Genomic DNA, 18,819 nt, shown 5'->3' on the forward strand with positions numbered 1-18,819 from the left:
TTTACCTTTTACTAAATTAGGAAAATTCTCCTGGATTATTTCTGTGAGTAGCTTTTGTAGTTCACTTGTTTGTGTCCCTACTTCTTCTTTTATGTTCTTAACCCTTAAGTTATGGATCCTCTTATCATCTTCTTGTCTTTCTATTATTGCTGTTTGTTTCTTTGTTATTTTTAAGAAGTTTTTCATTTCATTCTCCCATATTACAAGCATGCCCTCCAGTTCAGATAGTCTGTCCTTAGTTTCCTTCAAGCTGTTATGCCAGTCTTGGATAGACTTCTTAGTTTCTTGATAGTCCCTTTGAACCTGCTTCACGTACTCTATGCTTTCTCTGTTTTCTCCATCAAACAATTCTCCCCTCTTTTTCTGTTCTTCCATTCCACCATCTGTTTTTTCCAGGGTGGTGCTTAGCATTTCTCTAACTATTCTGCATACTTCTAGCTTCAGGTCATTGATAACTTCATTCCTGAATTGGTCTATGAGGCTCTCTATATGGCGCTTTATGTCTATGGTGCGGTGTCCGCTATTGCCTGTTTCTCAGAATTGGGGGCCAAGGAGCCTTTCTTGTTGCTGCCTTTTCCCATATTCTCTGTTCCTTATATATGCAAGTTTACACAGGAGGCCCAGATTCCCTCCCTGTCAGCCACAGCCTGATAGAATTGCGCTGACTAGGTGTTCCCGCCCACTGCAGCGCACCAGGAAGTTATGGACTAGGCAGCCTACATGGGAGTCGCCCCTCCGGGACACCGTCAGGCTCTGGGATCTGGGTTGGGCCAGCCTACCTAGTTCGCCAGCAGCGTCACGCAGGCCAGGCACTTTTCACCAATCCTGTCCGAGAGGGGAATGTGTGGCTGGAGTCGCCACCGCGCCCTGCTCCCGCAGGACTGCCCGGGCCCAGAAAGTCCTCCACTGGAGTCAAACTGTGGTAGAGTGTCAGTTTCTCTCACTCACCTCACCACAAGTCAGTGTACGCCTCCCTGGCCATCCTGTTTTTGACTCAGTTCACAGACTCCCGTTCTCAGAGCTTCTGCGCATCTCTCTCCTTGCCGAGCCGATGTAGAGGCAGCCAGCCGCAGCGCGCCAGGAAACCCAAATCATGGCTTCCTTTGGCGCGGGGTCTAGACTCCACACCGAGGCTTTTCTGTTCCTGTTTTAGCACCAGGACTGCATTCCAAGTTGGTTTCTCTCAGCCCAGTTCGTTCCTGAGTCAGCAGAGCATATCTCTACCGGCTTATGTCTCCTTAGTCCGCACCATTCCTGGCTTCTGAACCAAGCCTTTCAGAGAGCCTCCGTAGTATCTGCTATCTGTCCACCATGTTGTCCCGGAAGTCCTACTTTTTAAAAAATTTTATTTAAAGACAAAAGAAAAAACTTTTATTTAAAGAGAAAAGAAAAAACAGAAAAAGAGTACAAGTAATACAGAATTTCAAAAAAATAGAAATCACTAGTTAATAGATTACATATTGTCTTCTTAGAAATAATTGTTCAAGTCTATTTAGTTTTAATTAACATAGGTAAATCATTTCCCTACTAGCTGCTATGGAATGTAAGCAATCATTGCAAGCTACCTCAGTATAATCTCTGAAGGGATGGGTAGTCTAAGTGATCTAAAGATCTATTGAAAAGTTTAGAATGTTTTTAGTCTACTAGCAGAGAAATAAGGATAATAGAAAAGGGGAGATTTTAAGTGGTCATGAGCAAATGTCCTTTGAGGAAATGTTGGGTGCCAACCAGGGTGTTGCTCTGGCCAGGAACCCTCAGTTCTCAGTTTCTATTGCCTCAGATAACCAGAAATCAGTCTCCAAAAAGGAATCCAGCTGCCTGTCTGGTCAACATTCTGTTGAATCCATTGGCCACTGGCTTCAATGGGGATTCACCTAACAGATGCTGGGGAAAGCTAGCCTCTGATTTTGAGGGTGGCAGTTGCTGTAAGGATGATTAGCTGGCACAGTGACCACTGTGTGTCAAAATTCTATAAGGGATAATTAAAAGACTGCAAGATCATTACCTACACATTTATCAATTTATAATAAAGGTTTTTAAGTCCATAATTTGAGAGGTTGGAAAGCCTCCTTATTCTAAATAGGTTTACATCCCCTATGTGTGCTGCTTTTAAGGATAGCTGCTTCCATTGCCACATGGAAACTGGTTCTCCCCACTGTGTCTCAGGTTTAATTTCCAAAGGAGATTTGCCCAGAACACTGAGCTGGGACACGGCTCTCATGTGTATTCTCCTGAATAGGCACAATTCTGATGTCTCATCTGACCCAGAGATGGGGTATGTGTCCCTCATCTAAGATGACTTCCCTGTCCTTGGCATTAGCAAATGCTCATTTTCTATGGGCTTAACTCAAAAGGAAAAGGTTGGAATAATCTAGAGTTTTTCCCACTTTTATATGCCTTTATTAGGAAAATGTAAAGTGGCAAGAGAGTAAGAGATAAAGTGAAACAAAGGAAACAGAACAGGCTTGACATTCCTCTGGAGGATAAAGGAGGAGCAGAGCCAGTCTGTCTCAGTGAAACCTGTGCTCCAAATCCGGAAGCATGGCCACCAGCCTAGTGCTTCTTAAATGGTGGAACGAGTCCCATGTTTTATTGCAGGCATGTATGTTTTCTAAGTCTGAACTAGATTTCATTTAAGAAAACCATTTAATAGAAATTTATATTAAAGACTATTCAGGGTGTTCTATTATTATCTGTGGTGCTATTGTCTAAATATAGTTAAGCAAGGAATACCAGTAACTTTAGCAAGTAATATAACATGTGAAAGAATAAAATAATAAAAATATGCCATTAAATCTTGTAATCCACAAACAAGCCCCCCAAAGCCTAAACTCAAGTTCAAAAATGGGCAAGACATGTTTTTATTTTCAAAAAGCAGCGCTGATTTATTTTATCCTGGGCCCTGTAACACAGTGCAGTTGGAATTTGCAAAAGCTGTGTGTCCTCCTTAAAGCTTTCTAGCCTCTTGTAGAGAGCAGAGTTTACAAAGTAAAGGGGTTATGGGGGTGGATCAGGAAATCTGCTAAGGAAATGTTTTCCTTAGCAGAGGACAGAGTAGTCTAGCATTAGTTAATTCTTTGTCAGCTTATTTTAGCACCACATCTATTATTAGTAGAGGGCAACGATGTTTAACATATCAATTAGGTTAGGTTCCCCGGGATTTACAATTTTTTACAGACGGGAGCATTGATTAACATATCAGTTAGGTCACCCAGAGGAGGGAAAATGCATACAAAACAGTAGGCGGCGTTACAGGTACTTTGGCATAATACAAACGTAACAGAGCTCTTTTTGCTAGTGTACAGCTTTCCCCACTGATTTTAGTCAGTGCACCAAATCATTGGCTCATGGGGTTTTCAGACATAAGTATCTGTTTATAACCTTGCATCTTTAAAATCGTAAGCTGTATAGTTTGAACCTGATCTTTGACATAGTTTTCCAATCTGAGTATAATACAAGGCCCAATAGGAAGATTAACAAATTTCTTGCAGCTGTCATTATTAAAGCTGTTAACCAAAAGGAGAAAGAAAACCAACATTTAAATTCACTGTTTTGTCACATAATTAACAATTTTTTTAAAAGCCAGATAGAGGTTTCCTTGGGGTTTCTATAAGGGAGAACACAAGATTATTAGTTACATTTGGCAGTCTTGAGCTTTAAAGTGTCCTTGGAGGGAATGACAGTCCACTTATCTGTAGGTTGATCGCCTTTGGAAGCCAGGACCTGCTTGAAGTGGGAATGATGCATCGAGGCAGGCTTTCTGGCTACTTTGATAGCAGTTGGAGTGCTGAGGACTACAATGTAGGGACCTTTTCAATGGCTCAAGAGATCCATGGTGAAGCCTCTTGATGAGCACAGGTGACTCAGGCTCTACAGCAGGGTGTTTGTTCTCTCAGTGGGCTGCAGGTGGAGGATGTTGTTGTCAAAATAACCAGTGGGTGGAAGTCAGAACTGGCTAAAGAGTTTGGGGAGACTTAATAAGATCTTGATTAGCTAAATCAGCTAATTTTTCCTCAAAAATCTTAGGTATAAGAGGAGTTCTCTCATATAAAGCCTCAAAAGGGGAAATACCAGTAACATAGAGGGTACACTGTGCATACAAGAGGTCAAAAAAGGAAGGAGACTCCCCAGTTCTCACCAGTTTCTAAGGCCATTAGTAATTACCATCTTTAATGTCTGGTTTATCTTTTCTACTTGTCTTCAACTTTGGAGGCAGTAAGCACAATGGAGTTTCCAATTGATCTGCAAGACTTTGGTTAGTTTTTGAGTTATCTGGGCCATAAAAACCGGCCCATTGTAAGGCCCCATTGATAAGGGGAGGCCAAATTGTGGGACAACCTCATGTAAGAGTTTTTTGACTACTATCAGAGCTGACTCAGATTTTGTAGAAAAAGCTTTTACCCATCCAGTGAAAGTATCAACCATTATAAGTGAATACTCATATCATTGAAGTCCAGGCTTCCCCACTTCTGTAAAGTCTACCTTCCAGTGTTCTCTAGGCATAGTCCCACTTAGTGAGTGGCTGCTTTGGGTTCACCAAATGGCACTGAGGGCATCTGAGACTCACAGACTGGGCAAGCTTTGATATTAGCCCCCAAATGCAAGTCTTTTCAAGTGCAAATAGGCTCTGACAAAGTAGGTGGGAATGCAGTGATGTCAGGGCTATCTCAAATCCCCACTGATTCTACAGCTGCCTTTTGGGTGGTGGCATCTGCCAAATTATTTCCTCATATAACAAGGCCATCTCCTGCTCAATGGGCTCTATAGTGGATAATAGCCACTCTTCCTGGCATCCAGATGGCAGCCAACAAGTCCAAAATTTGGGAAACATTTTTAATCTTTTGGCCCCAGAAGACAATAAGCACCATTCTTGATAAATGGTCCCACGAACATGGGCAGTAACAAATGCATACTGACAACTTGAGGTCTCAGTGAGGGCAATGAGTTCAGCCTGTTGGGCCAATGTTTTTGGCTCCAGGCTTGGTTCCTATAGAATCTGAGAGTCTGTAGTAATGGCAGCTCCCACAACCCACTTACCTGGATAAATGTAATTGCTTCCATCGGAGAAATACAAAGCAACTCTGAATAGTGGCTCATCTGTCAAGTCTGGTCCCCAATACAGATGTGGAAGGGCAAGGAGGGGCATCATCAGGCAGCAGAGTGGCAGGGTTTGAAGCCGCTGTCCCCTTGAAACTGATGGTAGTCAGATCTAGAAGTAATGCTTGATAATGCATGACTTGGGAGTTGGGCAGCCACTGGTCCAGCCGAGCTTTGATGAGAGTCTCCAGCGAATAGGAGGAGACAAAATAAGAGTTTTGGTCCACAAGTCAGTTTTTGTGTCTCCTCTATCAGGATGACTACCGAGGAAAACACCCACAGACAAAGTGGCCATCTGGCTGCCACATAATCAAGTCTCTTGGAAAGATAGGCAACAGGCCTCTGCCAGGGTCCCAAACTCTGCGTCAGGACTATGGCTCCTAGAAATTTTTCAACTCGGTTTTTAGTCACAGGGACTGGAATCTGTTGGATGGCTTGCATCTGCTGGGAGGAAAGAGTCATTTATTTTTATTTTTTTATGGAAAATCCAACAACCAATGCAGTTTTTCTGCCCAGCAGAAACCTCTTAAGCCTGGTCTTTAGGGTCCTCCCGGTTGTCAAATATCTTTTAAGCAACCTCTGATAACTGACTGAAGGGCATTTCCTCAAATCTCTCAAACTTTTGCAATTTTTGCTTAATATCAGTGGCCGACTGGGTTACAAAGGCAATATTAATGGCCCTTGCATTTTTAGCCACTACTGGTGTATAAATGTGATAGGCCTTTTGCACTCTTTTCAGAAAACCCCAAGGGAGACTAATAAGTCTCTGTTGAGCCAATTGCCTCACCTCTGCTCTCTTGGGCAAAAGGTAGGTTTTCTGGGGTGCCCTAATGGCTACTGAGAACAACTGGCAATACCCATAAGGAACCTCGTCACCTCTGGTTGTCCAATTGGGGTGGGACAAAAGGAAAACATGGTTTTGGCATTCTGGATCAGAGGCAGGTTTTATCTGGATGGCACACTGTTTTTTTTTTTGTTTTTGTTTTTGTTTTTTTGTCCCAGGGTGGGCCATTGCCCACATGGCAGGCCACTGTTTTACTGAAAGTACATACTTAACAAAAAAAGGCTTTTTCATAGGTAACAAAAGTAATTGTGCCGCATAATCTCCCAGATATCCACAGCACATGCAAGAACTTATATTTTATCTCTATAATCACCAGTCACATTAGGCATAATAGTTATTTCTTTTAAATTTAGATCAGCTTATTGTAGTAGAAGACGAATTTTTTTTCTCTGTTTTTTGCAAGCAATCAAAATCTCAACTTTGTCTTTATAATCTATAGCATTCCTGGAAATTCCCCTCCCCCAAACTCACAATATTGCAAATCATCCTGTTGAGCTCTTTGCTCTTGATAGCCATAGCACAAAAAGCATTTTCTCTTTTACATTTTTATTTTAAGACAAAACCACTTTTTAAAATTTATTATCAGTCAATTACTTTTTCTCTTGATTTTTAGGTTTTGTTAAAACCTTTAACAAAATGCTTGAAATGACTTTCTTTTAGTAGTCTAAAACTTATGTAATCATTTTATTTCTTTTCACCACATTAAAATGCTACATTTTAAAAACTAACTTTTTTAACTGGCTCAATTATAGTATGACCTGGTTTTTACTTGCAAAAGTTAATATGATTTTTAAAAACCATAAATATACATATATATGCGCACATATATTCACATTTTAACCATAAAGAAAAATACATTTAAAAGGCATGCCGAGGTTGCAAGTAATCAGTTGAGGATAAAAACATTAAACAAGGTGCCACAAAAGATAAAACCAACATTAAAGACATAAATGAAGGTTTTTCTGCCCCCAGTTTGGCAAGCTAAAGGAAATAATTTTTGTTATGAACCTTGAGTCCAATAAGCCACATTGATCCTGCAACAGAAATGGACAACAAGCCCCTAAGTTAGTAAAAAAAAATTTTATCAGTACCAGGGATTGCTGGGTGAAAGAAAACGGGCCCTAAAACACAAACAGGCCCCAACACCCCACATGGGCGTAGGTCCCCCACATAGGCCTATGCCATACACACAGCCCCAGGTCCCCCACATGGGTCTAGGCCATACACATGGGCCTAGGTCCCCCACACGGGCATAGGCCACACACATTACAAGTAGGCGAGAGCCCCCAGAATCCAGTGCAGAAAAAGCGCGAGCTTGTCTGCAGTCACTGTGCACATTCAAATTACAAATGGGCAAAAACCCCTACACGGGCCGAAGCCCAAAGTTACGAATGGGCCCCAAAAGCCCTAAATTACAAAATGGGCAAAAAGGCCCCTGGAAGTTGTCTCATTTTATCTGCAGTTACAAATGTGCACACTCAGATTACAAACAGGCAAAAAACCAAATACTTACAGATGTTAAGCCAATTGATCGGTGAAAAAACAATTTGGAGGGGTCCCCCAGTACTCCCAGGTGAGCCCCTTAATCTTGTAATCCACAAACAAGCCCTCCAAAGCCCAAACTCGAATTCAAAAATGGGCATACATATTTTTATTTTAAAAAAACAGCGCTGATTTATTTTATCCTAGGCCCACTGACACAGTGCAGGTGGAGCTTGCAAAAGCTGTGTGTCCCCCTTAAAGCTTTCTAGCTCTTTTGTAGAGAGCACAGTTTATAAAAGGGTTATGGGGGTGGATCAGGAAATCTGCTAAGGAAATGTTTTCCTTAGCAGAGGACAGAGTAGCCTAGCAGTAGTTAATAAACCTTTGTCAGCTTATTTTAGTACCACATCTGTTATTTGTAGAGGGCAACAATGGTTAACATATCAATTAGGTTAGGTTCCCAGGGATTTACAATTTTTTACAGAAGGGAGTATTGATTAACATATGAGGTCACCCAGAGGGGGCTGGGGGGGGATCGCATACAGAACAGTAGGTAGCATTACAGGTACTTTGGCATTATACAAACATAAGGAAGCTCTTTTTGCTAGTATATAGCATTAAAAAAATATCATGACCTTTTAATTTTCCTGTGTTTAAACTTGGATTTATATTACATTTTTTGTTTGTTTGTTTGTTTGTTTGTTTTTTTGTCTGAGACAGGGTCTCCCTATGCAGTTCAGGCTGGCCTTGAGCTCACTTTGTAGCCCAGGCTGGTCTGGAACTCACAAGGATCCTCCTGCCCTAGCCTCCTGAGTGCTGGGATTCCAGATATGAGCCACCATGCCCAGCTGATTTACATTATTTTAATAAAACTATATGAGACAAAGCACTTTAAAACAATGGGCAAATAGCAAGCAATTATCAAAAGTAACTGGCAAATATAAAAGCAAAGTTGGAGGCATAAAAATTTGTTACCTAAATAAGTCCCACTTGAGAGTCTATGAAGCAAAAGCAAATTCTCACCTCTTTCCAATGATCTCAGTGGAAGACCTCCAAATGATATAGGGGAGTGAAACTCCTGACCTACTATGTCAGGAGGAGCAAAACACAGTTGACAAAGAATGCCCTAAAGGGGCGATACCAGTTTCCCCAGCACTTCTCCAAAGAGGTGCAAAGCTTAATCAAGGGGCTTCTCAAACCTGACCCAAGCATGCGCCCTACCTTAGAGCAAGTAAGGCAGCATCCATGGCTTCAGCTTGAATCTGTCCCTTGTCATCCTCAACTGCTCCCCAGAGCCACAGAAAGGGCAATACTGCACATTATGGCTGGGAAGGGGTACAACCGGCTGAAGGTGAATTCATGTTCTCTAAAATCAAAGAGTAAATTTTAGGAACAATAGAGGTAAAGAGTAAAATATATTTATTGAGAGAAAGCAAGCTTCTGTCTGAGAGAGACAGAAGGAGTCCCAAGCAGTGGGACTCTGTCTTTCCCAGGGACTTTTATAGAGGAAAATCATGGGATGAGATGGACTTGTGGGCAAAACTGGGAACTCACAAGGCAGATGGGCATAAGGTAGGGCAGAACTATGGTTAACCAATAAGATTAATAGTTCAGGTAAATTCATTAAATTGGGGACAAATGGGGAAGTGAGCCACTTAGAAAGCAGGCATTCTTAGAGAGCAGTGAATCTTCCCTAGGGGGTTGGAATGGTGACTCCTGACTTCCGCGGGGTGCTAAGAAGCTATTTAGAACATCAGTCCTTATGGATGTATTTGTTTGATCTTTTGTCTTGAGGTTTGGCCCACAGCAGGAGGTGCCTGTCTCCCCTTAGCTGCAAGGTATCTGAGCTCCTGCACTGGCTCCTTCAGGACCTAGCCCTGTCTCCCTGCCTATAGTATTTCTAGCTAACTCAGCGAAACACTACTGCAGGCTTGCTGGGATCTGACAGCACGCAGCTGGGCTCGGAATGCCTCCACTGTCTTCTCTGCACTGGACACTGCAATAAGACCACAGACCGCAGAGGCCTGCCACAGGTTTAAAGTCAGAGAACTTTTTGTCTTTGTGTTTTGTTTTTCCTGCCTGTGTACATTGTTCTCAGCTTTTGTATTTTTCTCTCTTTTTTGGTCCTGCTTTTTGCTCCTGTTTTATCACTCGTTTTCTAAGACTTGGTAATCTCCCTTTGTACTTCAGTCTTCTTATCTCTATTTTTCTATATTTTCTTGGTATCCCTAATAAATTTTCTCCCTTTAGGGTAAATTACTCTATTGAGTATATATATTTACTGTATATAATATTCTGCTTTGCCTTAGATTTGGCTGTGTAACTGTAAATCTCATACCTGTGGTTAAAGCAGGCATGTTCTTGGTCAAAACAGCTTATCATTTCCTGGCCTGTGCTGGATGCAGTTGTTATTGCAGACTGTACTATTTTAGCCAAAGTGACAGAGTTATTGGCATCAATTGATCTTCTTTGAACAACACCACCTCAGTTGTCTACAATCCTGTAGTCCAAAACCAAAAAACTGGTTGCTGGGCCAAACAGGCAGCAGCCCTTCATTCCTACCGAACTGAAGAGGCAGAGCTGGGGATGGAGCTCAGTGGCACAGCTCCTGCCTGGCAACCACAAGACCCTGAGTTTGATTCCCAGTACCAAAAAAGAAATTCCATAGTTTCTTGTTTTGAAAAAAGAAAAAAGAAAAGGCAAAATCTTGGGAAAATAGACTCCAAAGCCAGCTACCCATACAGAACATCTCTGAAAAAGTAGTCATTTCCTAAAGAGGTCCCAATGCTGGCAATAAGCTACTGACTATAAGCAATTTACAAGCCTCAAGGCACAAAGCAAGTACGAAAATAGAAAGTGAGAAAATACAGAAGCAAGATGCATGATGACATGTGTTATGTGCATGTTCCAACTTGCCCTGAACACTCTGGTTCAGATCCTGCCCCAGATGCTGCAAACACAGACCACAGTTTGGAAGCCACGAATGTCTTCTCTTTACCAAATGTCACTGTTCCCACGGTGGCAAGCAACGCCCCCATGTGTGGAGATTTCTCTTGTTCCAAACTCTGTCCCCACAACACGCATGCCTGTGTGCCCTCGAGGCTGGATGTTAGTCTCTGTTCAGTGACACAAGACTTGGCAATGTGCTCCTTTCAAAGGCTTGCAGACACAGACTTGGGGACAGCATTCAGAAGGCCAGGGTTTGGGTCCATGTCTCTTCATGGGGATGTGTGGGGGTGATGGTAGATGACCCCTTGCTCTTCCCAGAACACACCCTACTGCCAGGCACAATAAGAATCAAAACCATGAAGTCAGAGAAACAGTGTGAAGTTAGAGGTGTGGAACAGGCCAGAGCAGTTGAGCACTGCTTATGTAGGCAGGGTTTGATCTACTCAGGCTGTTCCTTTGTGCCAGGAGCAGGGCTCTGGATAAAACCAGGGCAGTGCTCAGACGCCTCAGATCTTTTGCATCCTTCACACATACACTCACCTTGTTAGAAATGTCAGGCTTTCTGGGGTTCCTGCCCCTCTCCCCATCTTCAAACTCTCAAGAGGCCCAGAAGCCCCAAGGTGAGGGCACAAAGCTTTCCCAAGACCTTGGAACCCAGCCCTTCCTTGCCACTGCTGTTCCATCTTGATACCACACGGTGGCAGTGGACAGCATAGCACCCTTTTTAGGGGCAGGGAGGACCCCAAAAGAATGCTGCAGGGATCACAAAGGTTTGTAGAGTGAAGAGGGTACTTGATGGCTGGGCCTAGGATCTAGGGACAATGTCACACACCTGCTTAGGAGCAGGGCTGCAGCGGCTCCCATCATGAATTTGGTGGATGGAGGCTCAGAGTAGCCTTGGCATGTCCCCTGGCTGCTCACAACATGCACAAGTCAAGGCTTCTGTGTGGTGACCAGGGCTGACCACAAGGTTCTGGCCTATGGAACACATGGCACTGCCTCTCTTTGCCTGGACTCACCATCCTCGAAGTGACACTAGGTGTGTTCTTGGCAAAAGGCCTTGCACGCAGCCCTGCTGAGAGGTGAGCACAGAAGACTCAGAGATGCCCAGGCCCGAGTCTTTGGGATCACGCTGAAGCTGTACTCGGAAAGTTTCACCCAGACACAGACCCAGGTCTCCTTGCATCCCCATGGGAGGTTGTGGTCAGGTGTGGTCAGGTCCATGGTACCCAGGTCTCCCTGCATCCTCATGGGAGGTTGTGGTCAGGTCCATGGTGCCCAGCCCTCCCTGTCCCTGGGGCAGCCTCCCTCAGACAGCAGGATACAAGCCAGGTGACTCTCCCCCCTGCTCCTCCTGTCTTCCTCTCACTGGCTCTCAGCTCCTGGTGCCTGTGCAGCCTTCCCATGCTGTGCACCAACCCCTCCCTCTGCTTCTCGCCCACAGGATGCACTAGTGATCTTGACTCCTCCTCTCCCCTCCAGCTCCCTACACAAAGGGCTGCAAGGCAACTCACTGTGGCTTCCACTTGTGTGGCTGACCTCGCTGTCAGGATGACCACGTCCATAGGAGGGATCATGGATCTGCACTACAAAGGCAAGGAGACATGTGTAATGCACGCTCACTGGGAAACACAGCAGACAGTGGTGGCTGTGGTCACTCCAGCCTCCTCTGCAGCAGACCCCACTGCAACTCCTCCTACCCACACCTGGCCTCTGCCCACACCTGCCCTTCTCCCTCCCCTCCTCTCCTCCCTACAGTTCTTCCCTGACAGTTGAAAATGATATCGAGACACAGCACATTCTGAGGAAGCAGCCGGACCACTCAGACTCCTTGAGTGACCTCTGGTTCTCTACTGTGCAGTACTTACACTGGGACCACCTTGTGTTTGTGACACTTGCATGTCGATACGGGGCAGCAGCACAGGGCCTGCAGGCAGTCTCTCATGGTTCTCTTGACAGTTTTCCAGCCCCACCTCCTACTGCTGACAGGGGCTGGGGCAGCAGTGAAGGCAACATTTGGAGTCCCAGGGCTGTGCTGGAAGGACTCACCGGGAGAGGCAGGGTTGGGCTGCCAGCATGGCCTAGTAGAGGCACGGAAGATTTTCTTGATGGGAGAAGCAGGGCTTGGTTGACGGGATGCTTTAGGGGTAGCAGGTCCTGGATGGTAGGACTTGATGGGAGAAGCAGGGCTTGGTTGATGGGATGCTTTGGGAGTAGAAGGGCCTGGCTGGCAGGACTTGATGGTAGTAGTATGGCTGGGCTGGCAGGCCTTGGTAGTAGCAGCAGCACAACTTGGTTTGTGGGATGCTATGAGATTAGCGGGGCCTGGCTGGCCAGAGGTACCAACTAAGTTTGGACCGCGCTGGCAGGATGTGCGAGCAGGGGGAGTCCGGCTGATGTCAATTGGCAGGGAGACTGTCTTCCTTTGCTGGCCGAGAGGCTTCACCTCGGGGAGGAAGTGGCCAGTGAAGAGGCAGGGCTCACTCTCCCTCCTAGCTGGTGGGGCAGCTACAGGGGGAGGAGATGAAGATAGCCGAATTTCATCCATATTGTCATCTTTGTTTGTGGGCTGTTCAAACAGATCTTCAGCCTTATGTTTGTGTGTGGGCTTCGCCTCAGATCTGAAGTGGAATTTCCAGAGTGCCATGCCCCGTAGTAGCAGGAAGGGCGCCATGTAAGGATCGTATTTTCTGTACTTCACTGCATCGATCACCTTCAGCGGGTTGTACCCCTTCCCATCCATAATGTGCAGTATTGCCCTTTCTGTGGCTTTGGGGAGCAGTTTAGGAGGATGACGAGGGACAGATTCCAGCCGAAGCCATGGATGCTGCCTTACTTGCTCGATGGTAGGGCGCATGCTTGGGTCAGGGTTGAGAAGACCCTTGATTAAGCTTTGCACCTCTTTGGAGAAGTGCTGGGCAAACTGGTATCGCCCCTTCAGGGCATTCTCTATCCCTTGTCCTTGGCTCCCATTAAATGGGTTTACCCCAGCGATCATTTCATATAAAATTATGCCTAAAGACCAAATGTCCAGTGGTGGGCCTTGGTAGTTCTCTTTTAAGAATACCTCAGGGGCGGAATAGTATAGGGTACCTCCACACGCGGTCACCTCCTGGCCAGGATGGAACCTGAAAGCCAAGCCAAAATCGCTGAGCTTGGGGTGGCCTTCACGGTCCATTAATATGTTTGCTGGTTTCAAGTCCCCATGGACAATCCCCCTGTCATGGCAGTACCGCACAGCCTCCAGGAGTTCTCGGAATATCAGCCGGGCCCTCTCTTCCTCCAGCTTCTGTGTCTCAGCAAACTTGATAAAGCGCTGCAGGTCTTTCCCGCGCGCATACTCCAACACCAGGAACATACAGGTACTATTTTCTGACACTTCCAGCAACTGAATGATATTGGGGTGCTGAAGGTCCTTTAGAATGCTGACCTCCTGTTTAACAGCAGTAGGCCCCAACTTGTTCTTGTGAAGTACCTTCACAACTACCAGCATCCCTGTGCTCACATGTTCAGTGAGTACTACTGTGGCAAAGTTACCCTCACTAAAGGGCAACAGCATGTCATAGTCTTCCCAGAAGATTTCTGTGGACGACGACATTTCTGTGGACGATGACATGACGTCCAGCAAAGATGTTTTACATGCCACAAAGGATGCCTTGATGGAACTAGACATTATAAAATCAATTATCAAAATTTCGAATCTCCAACCACCAACTACTCTCCAAACACCAATCCACTTCACCCACAAAGGGTCTCTGGGCTGAAAACCCTACCTTATACAGCTATCTGCTGTGACCTCACAGGGGATCTTGTGAAGTCATGGTGCCAGTGGGCCCAGGCAGAGCTGGTCACCTCCACTTCACCCCTCACACTCTTGGCCATGAGGGTCTTTTGTTTCTAACAGAAAAATGTTACAAAATGTCTTACTAATGTGAGTTATGGAGATTGACACTTGAGTTTTTGAAATTCAAACCTGTAGGATGCTTCAATATCCCTTTTGTTTCTGTTCTGAGAATCTGTTCTCAGCATCTGTAATACCTCTTACATTTAGAGATCCCATGATGTCTACACTCAGCATCTCCAGTTCCTTTTGCTCTTAATTCTTACTGGTGTCAAAGTGATGCTGCAACTTCACTTACATTAGAATAACGTAACGGTCAGTGTACAAAATATGACAAATTAATGCCTGTGCAGCTGACATCAATTCCCCAAAAACATAGTCATTAGACTTATCCTCAAAATCCTTGGAGAGCAGCGGCAAGCACAGTCACAGAAAGGACACCCAAGAGTTGGAGACACATTTATTTACACCAACGGGCACTGATTGGTACATTCCCAGAATATCAGGCCCTGATCTCTGATGGTCTGAGGCCTGTATAGGATAAGCAAGTGGGGAGTACAGGGGCAAAATGGCTTGTTGATTGGGGCTGGTTTATGCAACGTGCATCACAGTGACCAGCTAGGCGTCTCAGTGACCAGCCGTTTCTTAGAGACAGAACTGGACAACTAAGAAACTGCAGTATACTGACTGGGGTGTGGGATATTCTGTTACAGGAGGACAGAAGGAAACAGGTGGACATGTGCTGTGTGAATGAAACAGTGAAACAAAACAAAAAGCTCTCTCAACTAAGCATTTTACATCCAGCAAAACTGTCCTTAAAATGAGGGGGAAAGCTCAGACATTCTTAGATGCAAGCACTGAAGAATGTCCATCCTTCCTACTAGGCCTGCCTTGGGTAGAGGAGTCCCTTAGGTTGAAATGGAAGAACCAGCTCTGGTCCCACATGCCTGTGATCCAGCACTCAGGAGGCTGAGGCAAGATGATCACTGTGAGTTCAAGGCCAGCCTGGGCTACAGAGCAAGACCCTGGCTCACAAAGGAGAATTTTTTTGCAGGAACTCAAGTCTGAAGAAAAGTCTGTTAAAGCTGAATATGTGGACCTTTATGAAAATCAGGACTGGTTTTGTATTCTACATGTTAGAGGCTCACATATTGAAAAGAAAACAATGCACCCTGTAGTACTGTATTTCCTGAGACACAGTGTGGCATACGTGGAGGAAACTACAAACTCACTCCCCAGATATGGGGCAGCATCCTATATATGGCTATGTTTAACTGCCATGGATTCATACCACCCTGGGGTGGCCTTGGGATTTTCAAAGTTATATCCACGGCATCCTCAAAGAAAACATAAGTAGCTTTTACACAGGTGACGAGCCCATTGACTCCAAAACGAATGGCTCCTGCAGAAGAGCAGGACAGCTGCTGCTGGAGTGGGGACAGCCACGCCCAAGCCTCTCTCCCAGTCAGCAGCATTTGCAGACTGTGGAGCGAGAACCAGGCCTCACAAGGGGGTGGGCTCTGCCTGGAAACCATGTCATTTTCATTGCTTTGTTGGTTGGGTTTTTTTTCTTTCATTTTGTTTGATTATATTAAATCTGCAGCCATGAACAACTGTTCAAAAGATAGCAAGACGTGTTATGGTAGCCATTCTGGACTTACTGTGAGCTTGTTTTGAAGTCCTTTACTGCAGTCATTGTTTTGTGTTTGTTGTTTCTGCTCTATTCTGTTGTTTGATTTTTACCAGGTCCAAAGGTATCTGCAGCTATTTTGAAGATGATAGAGGCATTATGGTAACTATTGCTGATTTTCTAAGTTTTAAAGACCTGTATCACTTATACTGGTTTATCTTGATCGGTTTTGTTCTGTTTTATTTTCCTTGGTTTTATCTTCTTTTTAGGCCAGGGATTCAACTCAGCAGCATAAGATCTGTCTGGCAAGTGTGAGGTCCTGAGTTTGATCCCTGATACGAAAAACATAAAATAAAATAAAATTTTAAAAAATAAAGAAGAAGAAGACGAAAAAGAGCAAGGACAAGATGCTGCAAGGCTCATGAAACAGCCACCTGACAGAGGCAAACTCTTGCAAGCTCTAATTCCCTTCTAATGAAGGGGCAGTGTCTTCCCAATCAAAAGCAGAGACTGGGAGATGAGATGGGAAACCTCACCCAATTAGATGCAAAGCAAGAAGGTAGAAAAAGTACAAAGTAAAAGTCCTCTGTGCCAAATACAGAAGAGTTGGCCACTCTACTGTTGGAGTGGGTCTTTGGTTAAGAAAAGGTTTCAGGAGACACAGGGACATATTAGAGTGTAGGTAGCAACATAACTACATGCAGCAGGCCTATCCTGTACCAGTAAATTTTACTTTAGTGCAATAGCCAGCTGGGCATGTCACTACCTTCCCCTGAGGGACACTGGAAAGCAGTTTATGTGATTATCCACTTGCTGTGTCAAACAATGAGGTGTGTGAGCAAGTGCAAAAGTCTCAAAATGGGATTTTCACCCACGTTGTGCTCCATCTAACTGCTTTTGTGTGTTTATTCAAGCATCAAAGAGGGTTCAATAATCCCCCATTACTCCAGGATTTGTCTTTTTAAAGGCTTTCTTTTGATTTTTCTGGTGGAAATAGCCCAGTTCTGTACAATGGCATGTGAAAACTATATCTTGGAGGAGGTCACAAGTGAATGAATCGTCAGATTACTCATGCATGAGTGATGAAGATGATCCATTATGACAAAACACTTTGATAACAGAAGAGTGTTGTGGATGGATGGATGTCGATGAAGAGGAGGAAGAGGACTTTGAAATTGGCCATGTGAGTCAAACTTCCTGGGACAGTGAAGTGGAGCAAAGATCAACTGATACTGATACCGACCTCCTTTGTTAAGATGACAAAACAATGTGAATACATATTTGACTAGTGAAAATGTTGCAAAATGGCCACATAACCAAATGAAATGATCTAATGTTAATACTAAGTCCAAAATATAGTGAGGGACTTGGCAAGAGTGAAATGTATTGGACGAATGCTGATACTGCTATTCAAAGTTGGAAATTTTAACACATGAAATGTTACAAGATTCTGTGAAATATACAGAGGTTAAAATTCAAGTAAAGTGTTCTCTATGCACCATTAGCCATATTCAAAAATGTTTTATGACATGGTGCTGAACTGAAAGCATTTATGGATCAGTGTGCTTAGGAGGGATTTCTCATAGTGATTGCAGGAATGTAAAGGCCTCATGGAAAATGATGGGTCAACTATGGCATAATGCATGCCCTTGTGCATGTGAGGACTTTTTATGCTTTCAATTTAGACATTTAGCCTTGAACTTAGCCACAAGGTGTTTATTCATAGAATAATAAACCAGATGATGTTATGAACAGAAATGTTCTTATGGTTTGGGACTACAGTTCATATGAGATTATTTACAGCAGAGAAAAATCCAGCTTTTCTTGTCAGTGAATTATGTGAAGTACTGTGGAGTGCACTGGTGAGCTGACAGGTGAATAGGCACACACAGCTTCCTAGATCCACGATGATAAGAGGAAAACAAAAAGATCTCAACTGTGTCCTACAAGAAAATACAGGAAAACAAAACATGCTATCAGTGGAAGTGTCCCTCGTGTATGGAACATGCAAGACTGCCTTGGGTATGACAAGTGCAAAGACTGCTTTGGATATGACAGTTGAAGCAAAGCTTATTTATGTGGTAGATTTTTGTTTCTATTTACATTGCAGTTCACATAGGTTTCTATTTTTGATGTTATCTTTGGGTTTTATAAAGAAATACACAGCTGATGTGAAAATATATCGATGTGTATTATTATTTTTTTTTTTGGCTTTTTCATTTTTTTATCGGTACCGGGGATTGAACTCATGACCGCCTGCTTGCAAGGCAGGTGCTTATGGTGCTGAGCTAAACCCCCAGCCCCATTGAGGTGTATTCTAAACGCACAACACACAGTAAGAATTTAAGAACTTCTTTTGATATTTTATGTTCCTGTTGGCTGCACACTCTGTAACACAATAACCTTGACAAAACAGCAAAACTGAGATATCAAGTATATCCTACAAAAAGAGTAGGACAGCAAAACGTGTGCTCCCAGTGTGAGTATTATGTGTCTATGGAATACGCTGTGGTCATGTGCACAGACTGATTTAGATGTGATAATTGAAGTGAAGATTACTTTTTTGTAAATTGCTGTTGGTATTTTCAGTGTAATTTGTATAGGAATATTTTTGTTATTTTTTGTAGACTTTATGCCAAAAAATTGTTGATGTTTTAAATTTTGATGCTTTATTATAAACACTCAATAAATATTAAAAATTCAATATTTTATATTTTTTTGTTTTTTTTTCCTGGTAAGCCACTGTGTAATATAACAACACTTATAAAAGTAAAGTTAATAACTCATCAATAGAAATATTCTAAAGAATGAATGTGTGTCTGGTAATGAATGTGTGTCTATGTTTCTGCACCTTTATGACAAAGTTAGTGTTATGCTCCTGAAATAGTCAAGACCAGGAAAGTTTGCAGGGATGCTGTTCACAGTGTCATCATCTAACCTTGAAGACTCCTCTGGAGGTTTCACCTACATCCTGCC

General features: G+C 43.7%; 1 protein-coding gene across 1 annotated transcript; it reads right to left on the reverse strand.

Annotated features, from left to right (window-relative positions):
- Nucleotides 1-10,930: 10,930 nt before the first annotated feature.
- LOC101789032 (sperm motility kinase 2B-like) lies at nt 10,931-18,542 on the reverse strand. The gene is made up of 2 exons (XM_063238022.1): nt 12,241-18,542; nt 10,931-11,958 (listed from the first exon to the last, which is right to left on the reverse strand). The coding sequence occupies exons 1-2, from the start codon at nt 14,043-14,045 to the stop codon at nt 11,946-11,948; spliced, it is 1,818 nt and encodes a 605-aa protein (XP_063094092.1). The 5' UTR covers nt 14,046-18,542; the 3' UTR covers nt 10,931-11,945.
- Between the last annotated feature and the right edge of the window lie 277 nt (nt 18,543-18,819).

This window comes from Cavia porcellus, unplaced genomic scaffold (assembly GCF_034190915.1).
Source record: "Cavia porcellus strain 051 isolate PalLab524CR breed Dunkin Hartley unplaced genomic scaffold, mCavPor4.1 scaffold_27, whole genome shotgun sequence".
Lineage (NCBI taxonomy): Eukaryota > Metazoa > Chordata > Mammalia > Rodentia > Caviidae > Cavia > Cavia porcellus.

Coding starts and splice junctions, on each gene's coding strand:
- LOC101789032 (XM_063238022.1), bottom strand. CDS start 14,045: ATGTCTAGTTCCATCAAGGCATCCTTTGTGGCATGTAAAACATCTTTG.